The following is a 19,720-nucleotide window of genomic DNA, read 5'->3' on the forward strand; positions in this document are numbered from 1 at the left end:
CTAGGAGTTCTTGGTGGACCCTTCAAGTCTTTTTCTAGATTAAAATTTGAGTTTTAAAAAAGTCCTTAAGTATACAATCATAGATCTCTGAGATAGAAGGGACTTCGAGAAATTATTGCACAGTGCCACCTGCCCCGAGGTGTTATCATTTCTCAGTTACATGTGAGACAGCCAAAGCCCAGGGAGCCTTAGGGGACTGCCCAGGGCCATGGAGTGGTAGATAATGTCAGAAGTTCTAGTCCTGCGTCTTTGGCCTCCTAAGGCAGTGTTCTTCCATGCCCAGCAGTTTAATAGTGAGAGCAGCAATATTATCGTGGGTTTTGCTGACTCTGGGCCAGGCCATGTGCTGGTGCTTTCCGCGCCTTGCCCTTGTGCATGCCTACCACAGCCTTTCACAGCAGGTACTGTTGTCTTCACTTTACAGGTGGAGAAACAGGCCCAAAGAGTTTAAGTAACAGTCCAAGGGCCCAACACTATTAAGAAGCAGAGCCAAGATTTTAATCGTGTCTATTCTTTATTGATTGTTTTACATTTGTGTATTTCCTGCTGAGAGCCCTTCGAGTGTGCTAGAGTAATTGCCATTTTCAAAATTGTGCTCAAATTGTCTGTAAGAAATAGGTGGTTGTGTAGAGCTAAATTTTATTTTCATGGTTATGGGGAAAAGTGAACTGTAATTTCAGAAAACTTGCATATTCAGTAATTTTCTTTGACTATTAATGTATCTGTGTATTTATTAATTTATTAATTTATATTTGCTTCTTGGCATTTGTCTTAAAAGGCTAAACAGCAGAAACGCCCATTTGCCTATCATAAGCTTTTGAAAGATGCAGGAGGCATGGTAATCGATATGAAGTGGAACCCCACTGTTCCCTCTATGGTGGCAGTTTGTCTGGCCGATGGCAGCATCGCTGTCCTGCAAGTCACAGAAACAGTGAAAGTGTGTGCGACTCTTCCTTCCACAGTGGCAGTAACGTCTGGTGGGTAATAAAAGCTTTCACTCTATAACATATGGTAATGGTAATCTATTTAAAAATTAATTTCTGGAAATAAAAGCAAATGGGTTTTTTGTTGTATTTGTTGTTTAGTAGAAGGGGAGCGCATTGTTTGTTTCTGTGGTTAATGTCTTTGACGCCAGGTAGCGCACATGCTTTAACTTGAACGCGCTTGGATTTCTAGAGAGAGAGATATTTTGGTATAGCTGATTTAGAACTATGTTTTTAAGAATACTTGTTTCTGCATCTAAAGGGTCGTACTCTGAAAGACATTTGTTCCTTGGGGGAAAAGCATTAGAAATCTCAAATGGGAGCAAGAGAATGATCTCTTGATACTTGAAAACCTTCTCTATTGTCATCTTGTCTGAAGACTGGAGTTTTCTGTACTTTCCAGCTTTGAGGGCAATACTCCGTTGCAGGAACGTTTTTGGCCGTTGATTCAGTGGCCCAGTGATGCACCATTATTGGATAGTATTGTCAAAATGATTTTTCTTTTTTTACTTTGCCGAGTAGGGGTGATCCTACAGCTTTCCTTGGACTGACACAGGGACAAGAAGTGGTGATTATGTAGCTGTTGTGGTCCAGATCTCATTGCTTAGCTCCGTGTTCTTCAGTTTTTAATTGGCAGCATTCTCTTCTTTGCTCAGTGTGCTGGAGCCCCAAGGGAAAGCAGCTGGCTGTGGGAAAGCAGAATGGAACTGTGGTCCAGTATCTTCCTGTAAGTCTTGCCTCGGACTTTAGAACTTGTCTTACTTAAGTTACCCACTATTTTTTGGGGTGGTTTGGAAGTACCTTTGGTGTTTTTTTCTATTAAACTGTAGTTTATGCTGATTGCAACAAATTCATCAGAACACAGGCAAATGCAGGAAAGAGCAGAGCTCTTCCCTTCTGCCCCGTAGTCCTCCTTGCAGATGCACCCTCTGTGTTCTGTTTAGTGGTAGCCTTCCAGACTTTTCTGGATGCTTATGCAAATAGTCTACATGTGGATGCATTATTTTTGTTTTGCTTTTTAAATAAAATGTGATCATATTCTACACACGGCTCCCCGACTTGATACTCCCAATCCATTCCATAAAGACAGAGCTTCGGGGGAAAGGAGTTAGTGAAAAGGCTAGTACTTTAATGTGGAATCACTCCGGGGTAAAGCCCAGTGTTAGTCGTCCTCTGGCTGAGTCTGCCTTAAAGGTTCAGTTTCTCTATAGGCAAAAGAGGAAGTGACTGCTCCTCTTGTTGCACGTCCGCTCTGTCGGCCTCTCCCTCAGGTCTTCCTGGGATAAGGGTCACAGATGTTCTGTGATGTAAGTTGACGAAGAGTCGGTCCGTATCCAGTCAAGCCTGGTGGGAAGCGGGGGTTCACAGGCACTGCCAAGGCCGGTGTTGTGCTTTCCTCCTCCAGAGACTGCTCCCCGTGGGGCCACAGGCTCACTGTGGGGGTGGAGCTTTGAGGTTAAGGTTTTCTTGTCTGTCATTGCAAAAAGGTCTTATGTGAAATTTGGTACGTATTCTTTTAGGGCATTAGCCTGTAAACCAGTAATACGGTTGGTTTAATTTTATTGGTTTGATGTTTGCCCTTTTTTTTTTAACTTAATAGTATATTGGAGTTCTTTTTCCAACTCATTGCATATAGAGCCGCTTTGTTCTTTTGAATGGCTGCATAGTAGTCCGCTGTGTGAATGAGCCGTAATTTCCTTTTCTCTTGTTGATGGTTATCTGTATCAGTGTGAGTAGTTTTGTCACTGTAAATGGTATTGCATTGAGCATCCTCGTTACCTACATCCGAACACGTTCATGTGAGTATTTCTGTAGGAAAGGGTCCTAGGAGTACTCATTCACTCTCCTCTGTTCTGTCTCTTGTGGCTGGAGATGAGAGAGAGGTGGCTTCTAGGGGAACATATTGGATTTGACAGTTTCATTGCTTTAGGAATTATTTCATTTGACACTTTTTCTTTCAAATCTCTTTCAGACTTTACAGGAAAAAAAAGTCATTCCTTGTCCTCCGTTTTATGAATCAGATCATCCCGTCAGAGGTAATACATCTGCTTTTCTTGCTGGGCTGACCTCTATTGAGGCCCCGTCTACATTACAGGTTTTTCTGTCACGTGACGTACCTACGTACCTGCTCAGGGAGGTGTTGTGCCTTCTGTGTGAATACTCTCATTACTTGAGTTAGCTAATTAAGTTGTTGTAACACTAATCCTCTGGGAGATGCCTGTGTCTCATGGTAAAGGACATTAAATGAATCCTGGTATTAGGATTCTTCATCATTTCCGTGATTATAATCCACCAGAAAAAAATACCACTTTGGGATGAGTTTGGGCTTCTCGAGTCTTTGTGTCTGTGAATTATATTTAGTCAGTGAGATCTGGACCTTTGTAAAAGCTGTAGTGCTCTGAGTTTTTTGTGCATAGGGTGTTAATTTATAACTACAGGGGCTATTCCAAACACAAAATGCTTTATTGGAGTGTGTGTCTTTCAGTTCTGGATGTGCTGTGGATTGGTACATATGTCTTCACGATAGTGTATGCCGCTGCAGATGGGACCTTGGAGACTTCTCCAGACGTGGTGATGGCTTTACTTCCGGTATGTATATGAAAGGGACATTTTTGTTCTTTGAGATTATAGAAGTTTTTTGTGTGTGTGTGAGGAAGATTGGCCCTGAGCTAACATCTCTGCCAGTCTTCCTCTGTTTTGTGTGTTGGACGCTGCCACAGCATGGCTTGGTGAGCAGTGTGTAGGTCTGTGCCCAGGATCTGAACCCGCAAACCCCAGGCTGCAGAAGCAGAGCGCACAAACTTAACCACTATGCCACTGAGCCAGCCCCTTATAAAATTCTTTTGATAAAGTTTGAAGCTTAGGCATCAGTTTCCTTTTCTTACTGGCAGTGATGGTACAACTTCAGATGTCAGGTTTTAATGTTGCATCATGGGCCTAAGGACTGAAATTATTGTGTCCACTGAAAGCATGTTCTACTGTTTAGTTATGAGGTGAAAAAAATTACAAAACTTGTTTTTGCTTAAGCTGTAAAGTGTGTCTTGGTACATGTTAACCTGAGAAAGAAATTATAGAAAAGCAAGAACACATCTTGATTTTTTTTTTCAGTTGTACATTATTATTTGTCAGTCACCATATAAATGTACCCCTTCATATCTTGATTTTTAAAGTTCTTCCACTTGTTTCTCCATCAGATATTTATCAAACGCCTGCAGTGTGATAGGCACTGCTTTAAAGCTGCGACTATAGAGGTGACCAACGCGAAGTCCCTGCTTTTGTGGATCTTACGTTCTAATGAACGTGCTAGTTAATAACACAAGACTTTTTTTCTCATTCTATTCCTTGTAGAAAAAAGAAGACAAGCACCCAGAGGTGTTCGTGAACTTCATGGAGCCCTGCTACGGCAGCTGCGCGGAGAGGCAGCACCATTACTACCTCAGCTACGTTGAAGAGTGGTGAGCTGGGGGCCCAGGGCGGGGACGCCTGAGTCACTTTGTTCCCACTTTGAAATTTTTTCTGTAAGGAGAATAGCCGGCCTAAACATACTTTCAGCTGATGCTAGATGATGCTTTTATAACTAATACTTCTTTTTTTCTTTTAATTGAGGTCCCTTTGGTTAAACATTATATAAATTTCAGATGTACATCATTATATTTCATCTTCTGTATAGTTTGCATCATGTTCACCACCAAAAGTCTAGTTGCTGTCTGTAACCGTGCATGTGTGCCCCTTTACCCTTTTCGCCCTCCTCCCACCTCCTTCTCCTCTGGTAACCACCAATCTGTTCTCTGCTGACTACTACTACTATTTTCCCAATTTTGAATTATTTAGATTGAATATGTACCCATTTTCTCAATAACCCGAGCAATGACAGGAAAATACTGATGTTTAAGGAACGTGTTAAAACTTTTCCCTCTGAGAGCAGAAGTTTCTCTTTGGAAGCTAGTGACCTGAAGTCAAGCTCCTGTTCTTCTGACCAGATTATTCTGCTTACAGGGTGGTGTGCTTGCCGGAAATTCCGCCTTGGTTCTGTTGTGTCTCTCCTCTGTCTTAAGAAGGTAGACAGTTGGCCGAGTCTCCAGGGCTTTATCCTATGAACTGAGAAGTTAAGCTTTGTATCTAAAATCTTCTCAGCTTTATTTGGCCAGATAGAAAACTTTACCTTCCTCTTTGACATCTTGAGAAAATCCTCAGAGATCTTAGCACAGACTCAAGTCAAGTTAGAACTGTTGTTGTTGGAATTTAATGAATCTTCTGGTTTTATTCTTTGAAGGGATTTAGTGCTGGCAGCCTCGGCGGCTTCAACAGAAGTTAGTATCCTTGCTCGACAAAGTGACCAGGTACATTTTTCTCTTCTGTTTTGTTTATGTGATACTTTCCTGAGAAAGACTTTGGACGGAGTTAACTCTGTGGTTAAGATTTAAATGAGGTCACATCCCTTTTAATGAGCTCCTGGATGAGAGCAAAGCTTAAATGACAAAGAGCCTTGGGCCAAATGTCTTGGATGTTGCATGGGACAAACACAGGTGTCAGATTTAGCAGTTCCCTCAGTGTGGTGAAAAGCCCTTCTGTTCTGTTACGGTCCATCCATGGTCTGTGGAAACATACTATGTAATCGGCCTCTGGCGGGAGTATACCTGGATATGCAGGAGACTTTTTGTTGCCTTGTTTTGTTTTACCATCTTTATTTTCTTCCTGTTACTTGAACCTGCCCCTTCTATTCAATTAACTATAACCCATCCTTGATTATGGAGGAGAAACATGCACATCAAACCAAATTGTGACTCATCAGAAATACTTTCTGTTTGACTTTGAGAAATTGCCAGAAGGCTAAAAGCACCTGCATATAAACACCTGCTTTCCTTCTGTCACTTTGTCCTCCTTGCAGGCAGTGGGTGGGCTGGGGTGGTCGGGTAAGCCATCCTGAAGCACGGTGGATTATGCAGAGTGACTGCAGAGGAGACAGGCTGAAAGGGCAACTCTTGTTTTTAAGAGTCTGCCTTGAGTTTAAAAATGTTCTGTGCGCTGCACAGATACTTAGGCCTCTTGAACCGTTGCACATTTGTCCGTCATTCTCTGGGCGGCAAGGTGGCCTGCCAGAAGTGCATGGCTCTGGCAGTGTCTAGAGTGGGCCATTTTGGGGTTAGAGGCCAGAGGTCAGTCCGATTTGCTGCTCTTGGATTGATTTCAGTAACAGTTTCCTAATTGCACAAATATTTTATGTATCACACATTAAAAATATACCTTTATTTTTGCTTTTTATCAAGGTAATTTATATAGTTAAAAAATCCAATAGTAGAGAAGGGTTTATAAATGGAAAAATCCCCTCTGCCCTGTCCTGATCGAGTCCTGTTCTCTAAAGGGGACCATTTTAACTTGTAAACTTTTTCTTTTAATGGTTACCTCCTTATCCCTAAATAATTATTCGTTTTACTTATCATTATTAATTTTAGACCTTCTTGGCTGTTGGAGGATTTAGCTCCCATGTGCCTTCAGATCCCCCTCCTTCCTCCCAGTAGGGTTCTACATTGTGGTGGTTTCTTCTATTGGTTACCCTTCTACTTTAATATTTCTTACCTTCCTTTCTCATGGTGTCACCGTATACACTATCTCTGATCTTCCACTTTGTGAAAGGAGTGTCTTCGCACCCCCACCCCTGCCTGTAGCACACCTGCCCCACTGCCGCCTTCCAGCTGTTGTCATCTGTCTTGTCTTTTGTAAAATTGAAACCAGCACTGTGTGTGTTCTGTTCTGTAGTGATGATCGAGTCTTCATCTTGTCTACAGACTGTTTTCAAAGTTGGAATCACTTTTGTTTGCGTTGTTATGAACTTCACTATTATTCTTCACTCCATAGCTCAGTTGGGGAGTTTGATGGTGTTCCCTTTTCTGAGCAGGTTTTTGTTTTTCTCTTTGTTACTCACTGAGTACTATTCCCCTTTGATTTGTGCTGCCCAGTTTTGGTTAACACTGAAAGCTAGACAAATGTTAGTGATTTTTTAAAAATCGATGATCATCTCTTAGAAGGAACAGAGCCCACTTAAGCAAACTTAAGCCAAAGGGGAGCTTTTGAAAAGAGTTAGTGGTGTCTCAAGGAATCCAGGAGTAGGAGGATGACCAATGTGAGGAACTGACACCAGGAACTAAGACCTAAGGTTACCTTCTGTCCCCGTGGACAAGCAAGCACTGGGCATCTGGCCAGCTTTATAAGCGGCTCTGCTCAAGACCGTGGGAGAGATCAACTGGACTTCCTGGTCCCAGTCCCAGCTTTCTAGGAGCAGAGATTCCCTGACCTAGGGCCGCTGTTGGATTTACTTAGCATGTTCAGGAATCTCCCAGGTCGTGGTGGACAGCACCTCAGAAGGTGTTCACGATAGTGGTTGTGTTTTTACAGGGCAGGGACTTGGTGTACTGGGGATAGATAGGTTGATTTGGAAATTTAACCCCTCCCTTGCTGGGATACTCATGGCTTTTAGACTGTCTTCCTAGACTTCAGAGTCTCAGTCAAAACATAGCTCTAAAGCAAGTGAGTTGACTTTTTTCTTCTCTCCTATTTGAACAGTGCTCGGAAGAATCAGTGCAGAGCTCTAATCAATATGGCATTTTCTTCTTCTACTGCTTGTTATTTTTTCCAGATTAATTGGGAATCTTGGCTCCTGGAGGATTCTAGTCGAGCTGAACTGCCTGTGACAGACAAGAGTGATGATTCCTTGCCCATGGGAGTTGCCATAGATTACACTAACCAAGTGGAAATCACCATCAGTAAGTGTAGCCTGGTGTAGCTTAGTGCCGAAATGGTCTTCCTCCCGATCATTGTTAATATTTAAATCCACTTCTGCATTGTCATGACAATCTACTTTGCTGGGTACTTTTTTTTTTTTTTAAGATTTTATTTTTCTCCTTTTTCTCCCCAAAGCCCCCCGGTACATAGTTGTATATTTCGTTGTGGGTCCTTCTAGTTGTGGCATGTGGGACGCTGCCTCAGCGTGGTCTGATGAGCAGTGCCATGTCCGCGCCCAGGATTCGAACCAACGAAACACTGGGCCGCCTGCAGCTGAGCGCGCGAACTTAACCACTCGGCCACGGGGCCAGCCCCTTTGCTGGGTACTTTTAACTTCCAGTAGCACATTTCTGCTTGAAGACTGATATAAAGTGCGTTGTGACGACACTAATCGTACTTGAATGAATACTCATTGATTAGACCAAGGCCATACAACCCCATGTGTTTGTGTGTGTGTGTCTGTCTGTCTGTCTGTGTCTGTGTCTTTGTGTGTGCTTTAGAGTATGACTGAAATATACAACATCAGAATTTCATAGCTTTGCTTCCTTGCCCATTCCACTTCCCCAATGACCTCCCAAGGGAATAATATCCTAATCAGATACTGCACACCAATACTTGGTTTGAAGGCGTAGATTAGAAAATGGAGACTCAAACACATGTCTTCCCAGTTGGGCCCAAGTGTGTGCTCTAAGTATTTCTTCTCCCTGCTAAACCTTGGCAGAGCTGCAGTCTGAAATGTGCAAATGCAACGGAAGACATATTCTTTACTCTTTGATGCTTCAGTTTAGAGGGGTGTCCCTGTCAGGCACCCTTAAACTCCCTGTCCTTTCTCTGGTCAGGTTATTTGGTCTGATCAGCTCATTTACTCTGATTCTCTTGAAGTGTTAGTTAACAAAATATATGCTTATGATTCAACTGTGAGTGAAGCAGTTTGACTCACTTTTTCTGTGTCCTACTGTGTATTTTCTAGAGTCTAGTCTCATTTTTTACTAAACCAGCCGCTTCCTTGAGACTCCGGTCTTGGTCAGGGGAACACTGAAACTACCTCCTGAACACCGAGACACGCGTACAAATTGAGGGAGCGTTGAGAGAGTCAAGCCGTGCAGGACTGCTGGAGCTTCCATGCAGCACTCGCAGGGTGGCGGCCAGCTGATAATGGCCGGAGCTCCGTTTAAAGAGCCATTTCCCGGAGGGCTGTTGAGATCTGAATCAGAGCACACTGGCGTCACTTCCACTGGAGTGAGTCCAGTACGCCCCTTCCCGCTCGGGGCAGTCTTTCCCTTCTGGGCCCAGGCCCTTCAGTTGACTTGGCTCTTTTGTCACTTTTTCTTTTTTAACAGATGATGAGAAGACTCTTCCTCCTGCTCCAGTTCTTATGTTGCTTTCAACAGATGGTGTGCTTTGTCCATTTTATATGATCAATCAAAATCCTGGGGTTAGGTCCCTCATGAAGACACCAGAGCGGCTGTCCTTGGAAGGAGAGCGACAACCCAAGTCATCAGGTACGTGCCTGTTCTCGCTTTGGCAGAGAGGGAATACCAGGGGCTTGTTCAGGGGTCTCCCCAAGGATGAGAACTGTGTAAGGACACGTGGTCATCCGTATCTGGCCAGTCTCTTCATGAGGCAGGGCTAATCTTGTCCTCGAGCGCACATACGCACGCTGGCCTTCCTTCACCCCCGCACGTTCTTCTCCGACCTTTACTTGAGAGAGAAAGACGGCTCAGCCAGATGGCTCCCATCAGGTAATTTATCAACAGTGTCCTATTAGAAGACCTTATATTGTATGGTCTGAATCCTAAAGACATAGAGACGTGTTTAATCATGAGGGATTAAATAAATGATTGTAGATTCATATAGTGAAATGCCATGTAATTCTTAAAAATGTTATGTTTATTGACAAGGAAAGAGTATGATATATCATGAAAAAGCACTGTATACTGTGTGATTCCTTTTTTATGAGAAAAAAATATATATAGAAAAAATACTTGGAAGATGAATATTATAATATAAATAGTGGTTATTGCTGGGTGGTGGGGACGTGGGGATTTTCTTTTTGTTTATCTGTATTTAATTTTCTTTAGGTTTTTTACCCCCTCTTTGAAAATATTACTTAAGTAATATATGTTTGTTGGAGGAAAATTAGAAAACACAAGAACAAAATCATGTAAGAGCCCATCAGTCATCAAGCAATGGCCAGTCAACATTTTGGTACATGTTCTTCATACTCATAAACGCACACGTATACATGCCAATTTGTAGTTTCAAAATTTTCACAGTGACAGTGTGTCACTTGTGAGAACAAAATATAAAACTTTTTAAAAGGGCATTGTTTCATATTTTGGAATTTCACTAATATGTCTCTTTTTGAATTCTGTTGGGATAAAACTAGTAAGATTTTCTTCTTCTGAAATGGCTAAAAAAGGTCACAGTGTAACCAATTCCATATCTAAGGAAAAATATGTTGACCAGTTGAGTTGGATAAGGTTGACACTACTTAGGGTATCTTTTCCCGCTGCTTCTTGATGCAGAGTGAATTGTCACTCTGCGTATCATATCATAAATAGAGCCACTTGGATACTTGGGCCCCTGCCAGCTGGCAGTGTGACCCCAAGTAATAGATCAGGTGCCTTGCATAGACTGTGGCACTGTTGTTGTGTTGGGATATCTCATTATCTACAGGGTGTGTCCTCTTTGAATGGTGTTTTTTTTCTCCTTATATGGTCCTGAGTACCATGAACTACCTACATCCAGTTGCCTGGTCTGTCGGTAACAAACAGTGAAGTCAGGAGGCTGTGGAGTGATGTTCGTTTTAGAGCGCAGTTCATGTGAGAGACTTTGCTACCAGCTCGTTAAACCCCCGAGCACAGAGGCCAGTGTTACTGTTTGCTTTTCCTGGAGAAGCCCCCTCTTCCCTCACTCTTGGTCCGGAGGTAACGGCCATGTTGAGATGAGTGGAAGAAAGCCACTGAGTGGGGGAGAAAGTGTTCCACCAGTTCCTAGCTCTAGCTAAAGCCTGGGTCGTGGGTTCAGAAGACATTAATTGTTCTGCCCATTTCCACCCTACAGCTCTAAGGGTGCTGGGTTGAAAGATCAGAAATAGCACCATGGCTTTTTAATTAGTTCTGTTTTCAGCGGAAAATGCCTCTGGTTTCTTTCAGCGCTGGCGTGTAGTTTTCCTCTTGGTCTGCTAAATGTGCGTGAAAGTGATTAACGTGTGCATCTTTGTGTCTTTACAGAAGTTAGCTGTTCGTGGTTCCATATTCTATGAAAGAAATATTAACAGAATAGATTTGCTTGCATTATTATACTTCCATAGAAGCAACAATTTACTTGGGTCTTTCTTTTCAGAAGGTGGTATTTTCATACTTGTATCCTAAGTATTTCATTGCTTTAGACATAGTGAAGATAAACTGTCATCTCAGACAATTTGGAAGAAACAAAACCCATTAATGTATTGATAAAAATACTGCTTTCTTATATATTTAGTTGGTTATTTAATTTAGAGAATTGTCATTTTTACTTTATAGAGTATTTAGACAATAGAAAAAATTTTAAACCTGCCTTTTGGGGTATTCTCTGCCAGTGTTTTTTTTCCTAAACAGCTTTCTTCATACTTGTAATCATATTGTATACATAATTGGTATGCAAGTTTTAATTTAAATTATAAGCGTTTTCCAGGTTCTTGCATAATCTGCATGATTCGTTTAAAAGAGTGACTGCTTAATACTCCATTGAATATTTTTTTTACCATTTGGGTTGTATTAAATCTCTTTTTCATTTTTTAGGTTATTTTCATAGGCTTTATTCTTAGAATTGGGATTACTGGGTCCATTTTTTATGATCTTTGAGACATAATGCTAAAATATTTTCTGAAAGACTGTGCTAAATTAGGTACCTACTAGTGATAAAAAGTTTCAGGTTCTGGGGCTGGCCCAGTGGTGTAGTGGTCAAGTCCATGTGCTCCACTTCTGTGGCCTGGGGTTTGCAGGTTTGGATCCCGGGCACGGACCTGCATGCCATTCATCAAGCCATGCTGTGGCAGCATCCCACATACAAAATAGAGGAAGATTGGCACAGATGTTAGCTCACTAACAGTTTTTCTCAAGCAAAAAGGGGAGGATTGGCAATGGATTTTAGCTCAGGGCCAGTCTTCCTCATCAAAAAAACTATTTCAGGTTCATTTTATCCTTTCAAACATAGGGGATTATACATATTTAAATTTTGATATTTTAGAGGACAGTAAAAACTGTGCCTCATTTAAATTTACATTTCTTTCAGTAGAGAGATTGAATCAGTTTTCTTTTTGTGAATTAGGTTCCCAGTTTATGTCCATTAAAGTCTTGTAATTTTTGTTTGTTTTTATTAATTTTTTTTCTTTATGAAGATTAGCCCTGAGCTAACTAACATCCACCACCAATTCTCCTTTTTGTTTGCTGAGAAAGATTGGCCCTGAGCTAACATCCATGCCCATCTTCCTCTACTTTCTATGTGGGATGCCTGCCATAGCATGGCTTGATAAGCAGTGTGTGGGTCTGCACCCAGGATCTGAGCCAGCAAAGCCTGGGCCACTGAAGCGGAGTGTGCGAACTTAACCACTGCACCACTGGACCAGCCCCTTGAAATTTTTTAATCTTAATTTGTGTGAGCTTTTTAAAAAAATAAAATATTACTTATTATTTTCTCGAGATTTTTATTTTTCTTTATTTTTTTTCCCTTTTCTCCCCAAAGCTCCCTGGTACATAGTTGTGTATTTTTTAGTTGTGGGTCCTTCTAGTTGTGGCATGTGGGACGCCACCTCAGCATGGCTTGATGAGTGGTACCACGTCTGCGCCCAGGATTTGAAGCCGAGCACTCGAACTTAACCACTTGGCCACGGGGCCGGCTGCCTGCTGCAGATTTTTAAAATTTCATTTACCTTTTAGTTATGTAACAGTTTTTGCACACAGTCACATCTTAATCTTTTTCTTTTGTTCACTTCTGAGTTTATCAAGTTGTTTGACTCTCAGAGACTGACCTCACTTTTTGCCACCTTTGTTTTGAGGTGTGTGTATATCTGTGCTTTTGTTTATGTGTATATCTTTAATTCATCTGGAATTGCTTTTAGTGACTCTTAGGAGGTGGAGGTCAGAATTAAAATTCTTCCCTGATTGTTACTGAAATGTTGCAGAATGACTTATTTTTCACTGTAACATTGAGAAGTGTATTTTTTCTGTATTACTCCACTGGGTGTCCATGAAGTTCTGTGTAATGTTTTTCTCCATTGCCTTTTTCCTTCAAAGTTTCATACATCTTATATCCCAAGTCCAATGTCAACTCTGCTTTTATTTTTTTTTTTCTTGAACTAAGGACCATTATTTCTTTTTTTTTTTTGCCGATCATCTTTTTTTTTTTTTTTTTAAGATTTTTTATTATTTTTTCCTTTTTCTCCCCAAAACCCCCCCAGTACATAGTTGCCTATTCCTCGCTGTGGGTCCTTCCAGCCGTGGCATGTGGGACGCTGCCCCAGCGTGGCTCGATGAGCAGTGTCATGTCCACGCCCAGGACTCGAACCAACGAAACGCTGGGCCGCCTGCAGTGGAGCGCGCGAACCCAACCACTCGGCCACGGGGCCAGCCCCCATCTTTTTTTTTTTTTTAATTTTTTATTGAGTCAATGATAGGTTACAATCTTGTGAAACTTCATTTGTATATTATTGTCTGTCAGTAAGGACCATTATTTCTGACGTCATTCTACCACAAACCCTTTTCCATTTGCTTTCTGTTACATGGATCGCCGCTGTTACAATGCTAACTTCTCTCTTCCTTTTTCTCCATTTTTTCCATTGCAGGAAGTACTCCTTCTACCCCAACCTCCTCTCAGGCCCCGCAGAAGCTCGATGCTTCAGCAGCTGCAGCTCCTGTCTCTGTCGCACCTTCATCGCTGGCTGCTCCCACCTCCACCTTCTCTTTGCCTTCTGCTGTTGGAGCCCCTGCCGTGTTCTCCTTTGGTTCTTCGTCCTTGAAATCATCTGGCTCCGTCACTGGGGAGCCCCCTCCATATTCCAGTGGCTCTGACAATTCCAAAGCAGCCCTGGGCTCTGGTGCATCCATCTTCTCTTTTGCTCCTCCTTCTCAAGCCTCCCTAGCCCTGACCCCTGCAGCCTCTCCCTTGGCATCATCAGCTGCGTCACTCTCCTTTGGATCATCGAGTTTTAAGCCTACCCTGGAAAGCACGCCACTGCCAAATGTGTCAGCTCCAAACATAGGCACGAAGCCCTCCTTCCCACCACCGCCCTCTACAGTCAAGGTCAACCTTAGCGAAAAGTAAGTGACACATAATGTTTGCTGCTTCTGCAGGGTGGGTAGAGAGCACGTGTTTCACTGGAAGGAGTCACTGTGAGGGGAGTTAATAGATTTTCTCTTTTATTCTTAGTAATATTTGTAAATGGCAAAAATTCAAACAATGTAAAAGGTTTGCCTTTCTTCAGTGGACAGAGTCCACAAGAGTCTCTTAGAATTTTTTTTTTTCACTATTAGAAGTTTAGGGACTGGCCCCGTGGCCGAGTGGTTAAGTTTACATGCTCTGCTTCGGCTGCCCAGGGTTTTGCTGGTTCGGATCCCGGACATGGACATGGCACCACTCGTCAGGCCACCGTGAGGTGGCATCCCACATGCCACAACTAGAAGGACCCACAACTAAAATATACAACTGTGTACTGGGGGAATTTGGGGAGAAAAAGCAAAAAAAAAAAAAAAAGATTGGTAACAGTTGTTGGCTCAGGTGCCAATCGTTAAAAAAAAAAAAGTTTATTTGTTCTTTTTGTTTATTTATTTGGTCAAGAAGATTGGCCCTGAGCTAACATCTGTGCCAGTCTTCCTCTACTTTACATGGGATGCCACCACAGCATGGCTTGATGAGCGTTGCTAGGTTTGCCCCTGGGATCCGAACCTGTGAGCCCTGGGCTGCTGAAGCAGAGCACACAAACTTGACCACTACACCACTGGGCCGGCCCTCTTTATTTTTTTGCCTTTTAAAACATAGACATTATCTTTTAGAATGGTTTTAGATTTGCAGAAAAACTGGGAAGATATTACAGAGAGTTCCCACTCACACTTAATTTCCCCTAACATCTTACATCACTATGGTACATTTGTACAGTTATTGAAGAAACATAGATATGTAATTATTATTATTATTTGTTTTGCTTTTTTATTGAAGTAACGTTGGTTTATAACATTATGTAAATTTCAAGTGTGCATCATCATATTTTCTCTGTAGACATCGTGTTCACCACCCCAAGACTAATTACCATTCGTGACCGTACGTGTGCCCTATTTCCCCTTCTGTCCTCCTCCCTAGAAGTTTATATTCAAGTGCTTGTTTTATTTTTTTCAGATTTCAAATGTAGGATATATTCTTTATTTTTAAAAATGAAACAATACCGAGTATGCGTCCCGTAAGGGAAATGAATCTCCTGTAGTCCTTTTTCCTTTGGTGTCCACCCTTGACTCTTCTCTGAACCATTTCTACTCAGCCACCAAAATGGTCTCGTGAAATTGGAGGTACATCAGGTGACTGTCTTGCTTGACAGTCCCCAGCTTCTCATTGCTCTTTGAGTACAGTCCAAACTCTTCAGCAGTCTTCCGGTTTCCTCTAGATCTGGATCCTGCCAGCTCAGATTTTATTTTTTACTTCTTTATCTGCTTGTCATGTTCTCCCACTAGAATATAGTTTCTTTGTTTTTTTTTAAAGATTTTATTTTTCCTTCTTCTCCCCAAAGCCCCCTGGTACACAGTTGTATATATTTTTATTGTATATTTTATTGTTGTTGTGGGTCCTTCTAGTTGTGGCATGTGGGACACCACCTCAGCATGGCTTGGTGAGCAGTGCTAGGTCTGTGCCCAGGATCTGAACCTGCGAAACCCTGGGCCACCAAAGCAGAGCGTGCGAACTTAACCACTCAGCCATGGGGCTGGCCCTAGAATGTAGTTTTTTTCTTTCTTTCTTTCTTTTTTTTTTGAGGAAAATTAGCCCTGAGCTAACATCTGCTGCCAATCCTCTTTTTTTTTTTTTTGCTGAGCAAGACTGGCCCTGAGCTAACATCCATGCCCATCTTCCTCTACTTTATATGTGGGACGCCTGCCACAGCATGGCTTGCCAGGTGGTGCCGTGTCCACACCTGGGATCCAAACTGGCGAACCCCGGGCCGCTGAAGTGGAACGTGTACTTAACCGCTGCACCACCAGGCAGGCCCCGTCGAATGTAGTTTCTTGAGGGACGTAATCCCTTGTATCTTGTAAGCCTTCCCAAGGTAACCATTGAGTGTAAACACTACCAGCTTTCCCCCTGATTCATCTCTACTGTCTCTTCTTGCTGTGGAGGTGTGCTGATTGTTGCTCCGCCACTGCCGTTGTCACTTAATATTAAATTGTCACACAGTCACTTGATTCTAACAGTTGCCTGGTATTCCATTTTGTGGCTGCACTGTAATTTATTTGACCAGCTGTCTAATGCTGGATTTCTAGATTGTGTACAGACTTTTTGCTTATTAGGTGAAACTTACCTTTCATTCCCACTAGGCTGTAAGCATCCCCAAGATGGTGACCTGCTTTCCTTTTCCTTTCTCACCCTTAGAGGAGGTGGTCACCCGAAAATGAATTCTCAGCAATTTTCTTGGTGAAAAGAGGGTCCTAAACGCTCCTAAGCATAATTGAGTCCCACCCTCTTTTTTCCTACTTAGCTTGATAGAATAGGAAATAAGCATTTCATATCATGGTAAACTTAGTTTATCTTCATATTAAGTACTTATTTATAATTTTTGTTGAATAACTCGTTGCTAAATAAGCAGACGGTAAGATAAATGTTTCCTTACACCTTTTATAAGAAATGGCTAAATGTTTATGTTTCACAAAGGCCGAAAAGCATGGATAGCAAGTTGTCGTTTGATGCCATGGCTCCTGACCAGTGTGAGCAACTCTCACGGGCTCCTCTGTCCCCTTCGGGCCGCTGTTTTCAGGTTTACTGCTGTGGCCACCTCCGCTCCCGTTAATAGCTCGCAGAGCACACCATCCATGGTGCCCTTCTCCTCTGCCTCCAAGCCGGCTCCTTCTGGACCTCCTGGCCACCCTGCACCTCCCTCAGCATCGTCCACTTCCATGTCGTCAAAGTCGTCAGTCTCTCCCTCAGCAGCAGGTATGACTTTAAGCAAACACCTTCAGAGCTCAGTCTTGAATCCTCAGATGAACATTTTCAATTGTTGAGAATCCCAGCTCACATAGCTGGACTAGATTGTTTTTTCTTGCTTTCTGTATCTCACACTAATGTGCTGTGATTTTCATACTCTGAGTTCGGAGCGTTCAGAATGACCTCAGTGCTGCCACACTTGTCTCTCTGACGTTTCTCACGCAGCTGAGAGTACTTGATGATTCCAAGGAAGTATCTTCCTGTGGAGCCTGCCCTGCGTGAAGGGCAGTGATAGAACGATTGTTCAAGCAGCATAGGAGAGAGCGGGCCTGCAGAGGCTGCTCTGCTGACTGCTGCTGGGGACTGGCTGGATTTTCACGTTCAGAACTACTGTAATCAAGCTTGTTAAATGAAGATCATATATGGAAATCATTATTATAGCCAAGTTGAATTAAATGAGCAACTGTATCTAGTTTATCTTGTATTTTCCATTCAAACTTGCAGTAATGAATGCTGTGCTCTTCACCGAGATGGCGACATTTGCTAACATTTTGCACCATTTACTTCATCTCTTTCTTTTTTTCTGCAATTTTTTTCCTAAAACATTTGAGAGTTAATTGCAGATGTGAAGCAGTTCACCTCTAAATTCTTCAGTGTGTATCTCCTAAAAACAAGGGCACACGACGTATTATCACATTTGGGAAATTTAACAGTAGTCGATAGCCCATATTCACATTTCCATGGTTGTCCCAATAATGTTCTTTATGGTTTTTTCCCCCTCCACTCAAGGACTGCACATTATATTCCAATTTTGTCTCATTGGTCTCAGTCTCAAACAGATCTTCTCCTTTTTTGTTTTTCCCAACGGTGACATTTGTGAAGAGGTCAGGCCAGTAGTTTTGTGGAGTGTGCCTCGCTTTGGATTTGATTGTGAACGTTTTGGGCAGTGACACACGTAGGTGGCGTGTATCACATCCGTGATCTCATTTTGTCCTGACGTGAGTGATGTTAATTTGCTCGTGTGTTAGGGTGGTGTTTGCCACATCCATCTCAGTTTTTTGTTTTTGTTTTATTTTTTTGAGGAAGATTAGCCCTGAGCTAACTACTGCCAATCCTCCTCTTTTCGCTGAGGAAGACTGGCCCTGAGCTAACATCTATGCCCATCTTCCTCTACTTTATATGTGGGACGCCTCCCACAGCATGGCTTGCCATGTCCACACCTGGGATCCAAACTGGCGAACCCCAGGCTGCCAAAGCGGAACATGCACACTTAACCGCTGCGCCACCGGGCCGGCCCCTGTCTCAGTTTTTAACTTGGTTATTTTCATGAATGCTGGCGATAATGCCTAGCGAGACGCATTTGGGTAGCCCTTTGGTGTTTGAATGTCAGGAGTCATTTTATCTTGGTGAATATTGAACAAGCATTGAGCTCTTACCTATTGCTCAGGAGAAAGCATTGCCGTGTGGAGTTACCAGAGTCACTTCATTCCAGGTCTTTTCATCAGATTCTGAAAGGGATTTGTCCATGACCCAAAGAATTAAGAAGCCTTGCCTTAGTCTTTTCACATCTGTTTACAGTTTGGGAGAGAAAACTTGAACCATAGTGCGCATATACTTTCTCCCTTTCCACTGCTCACCACTCAACTCTCCCTACCGCCCATTACCGTTACTTAATTCTTCAAGTTTGGTGGGTCCTGATTATTGGATTGCAATCCTAGTTGCACACTAGACTCATTGGGGCGTCACCTCCCTAAGAGTTTAATGAGCTCTCTGGAGATGAGGGTTGAGTGGGAGTTTTTGGTGGTATTTTTTTTTAAGATTGGCACCTGTGCTAACATTTGTTGCCAATCTTTTTTTTTCCCCTCCTTCTTCTTCTCCCCACAACACCCCCACGCTCCCCTGGTACATGGTTGTAGATTCTAATCGTGAGTGCTTCTGGTTGTGCCATGTGGAACGCCGCCTCAATATGGCCTGATGAGCGGTGCCATGTCTGCACCCAGGATCCAAACCAGCAAAACCCTGGGCTGCTGAAGCAGAGCGCACAAACTTAACCACTCGGCCACGGGGCCGGCCCTGTGTATTTGTTTTTTAAAAGCTTCCTAGGTGATTTTAATGCATAACAGGGCAAAACTTGTCTTAGAGGCTTTTAGAAGGGTCCTGAAGACCCTGTGAGTTCTTACAAGGTTCTGGGGATTATCATTCTTGTCCGGTGGTTTTAAACTTTGTCCCCAGTTCCCAGAGATGCCTTAGGAGCCTCTGTGAGGAGTAAGGATGGGCCAAATGGCCAGTGTCCTGGGCCTGCACACAGAAACACATAGCTGTTAGCAGAGACACTGCGCTTTTGCCTGCTTTATAAAAGAGTTTCGCATCTGAAAATGTAATGTATGTTTTTTAGTTATCTTGGAACAGAGGCTAACACAACTGTGGACATCACTTTTGCTAACAAAGATCCTAAAAGGGGGGCCAGGGACAGTGAGAAACATGTTTTTTTAGATTTGAGGAAAGGACGTTTATGATGGAAGAAATAATGGGAATAAATACTGTCTGTTTTAACTGACTCCTTGTTCCAGCAGGGCGATCTGCTCAGGGCAGTCCAAGTCCAGTGCCCTCAACGGTGCAGAAATCGCCTAGGATAACCCCCCCAGTGGCCAAGTCGGGCTCTCCTCAGGTATGTTTAAACTCCACTTCCAGTGCTGTGTGTGTTAATTTACTTCCCCAAACGTACATGTGTGTAAAATGGGTTTTCGTGTTTTAGAATTCACACCTTCGAAATAGTATTTAGGACCATGTGATAG

The 19,720-nt window shown here is 42.7% G+C and overlaps 1 protein-coding gene across 4 annotated transcripts in view; it reads left to right on the forward strand.

The window, feature by feature from the left end:
* The window catches only part of NUP214 (nucleoporin 214), a 97,671-nt gene that overhangs the window by 3,441 nt on the left and 74,510 nt on the right, over positions 1-19,720 (forward strand). For 3 of the 4 annotated variants that reach the window (XM_046667207.1, XM_046667225.1, XM_046667233.1), the window contains exons 4-14: positions 779-977; positions 1,640-1,710; positions 2,956-3,019; positions 3,469-3,572; positions 4,332-4,438; positions 5,257-5,323; positions 7,618-7,744; positions 9,104-9,265; positions 13,591-14,065; positions 16,759-16,934; positions 19,496-19,593. In XM_046667207.1, coding sequence (XP_046523163.1) covers positions 779-977; positions 1,640-1,710; positions 2,956-3,019; positions 3,469-3,572; positions 4,332-4,438; positions 5,257-5,323; positions 7,618-7,744; positions 9,104-9,265; positions 13,591-14,065; positions 16,759-16,934; positions 19,496-19,593 — 1,650 coding nt within the window. The remainder of the gene's footprint in view (positions 1-778; positions 978-1,639; positions 1,711-2,955; positions 3,020-3,468; positions 3,573-4,331; positions 4,439-5,256; positions 5,324-7,617; positions 7,745-9,103; positions 9,266-13,590; positions 14,066-16,758; positions 16,935-19,495; positions 19,594-19,720) is intronic. The other variant, XM_046667216.1, reaches the window with a different exon arrangement.

This window comes from Equus quagga, chromosome 1, assembly GCF_021613505.1.
Source record: "Equus quagga isolate Etosha38 chromosome 1, UCLA_HA_Equagga_1.0, whole genome shotgun sequence".
NCBI lineage: Eukaryota > Metazoa > Chordata > Mammalia > Perissodactyla > Equidae > Equus > Equus quagga.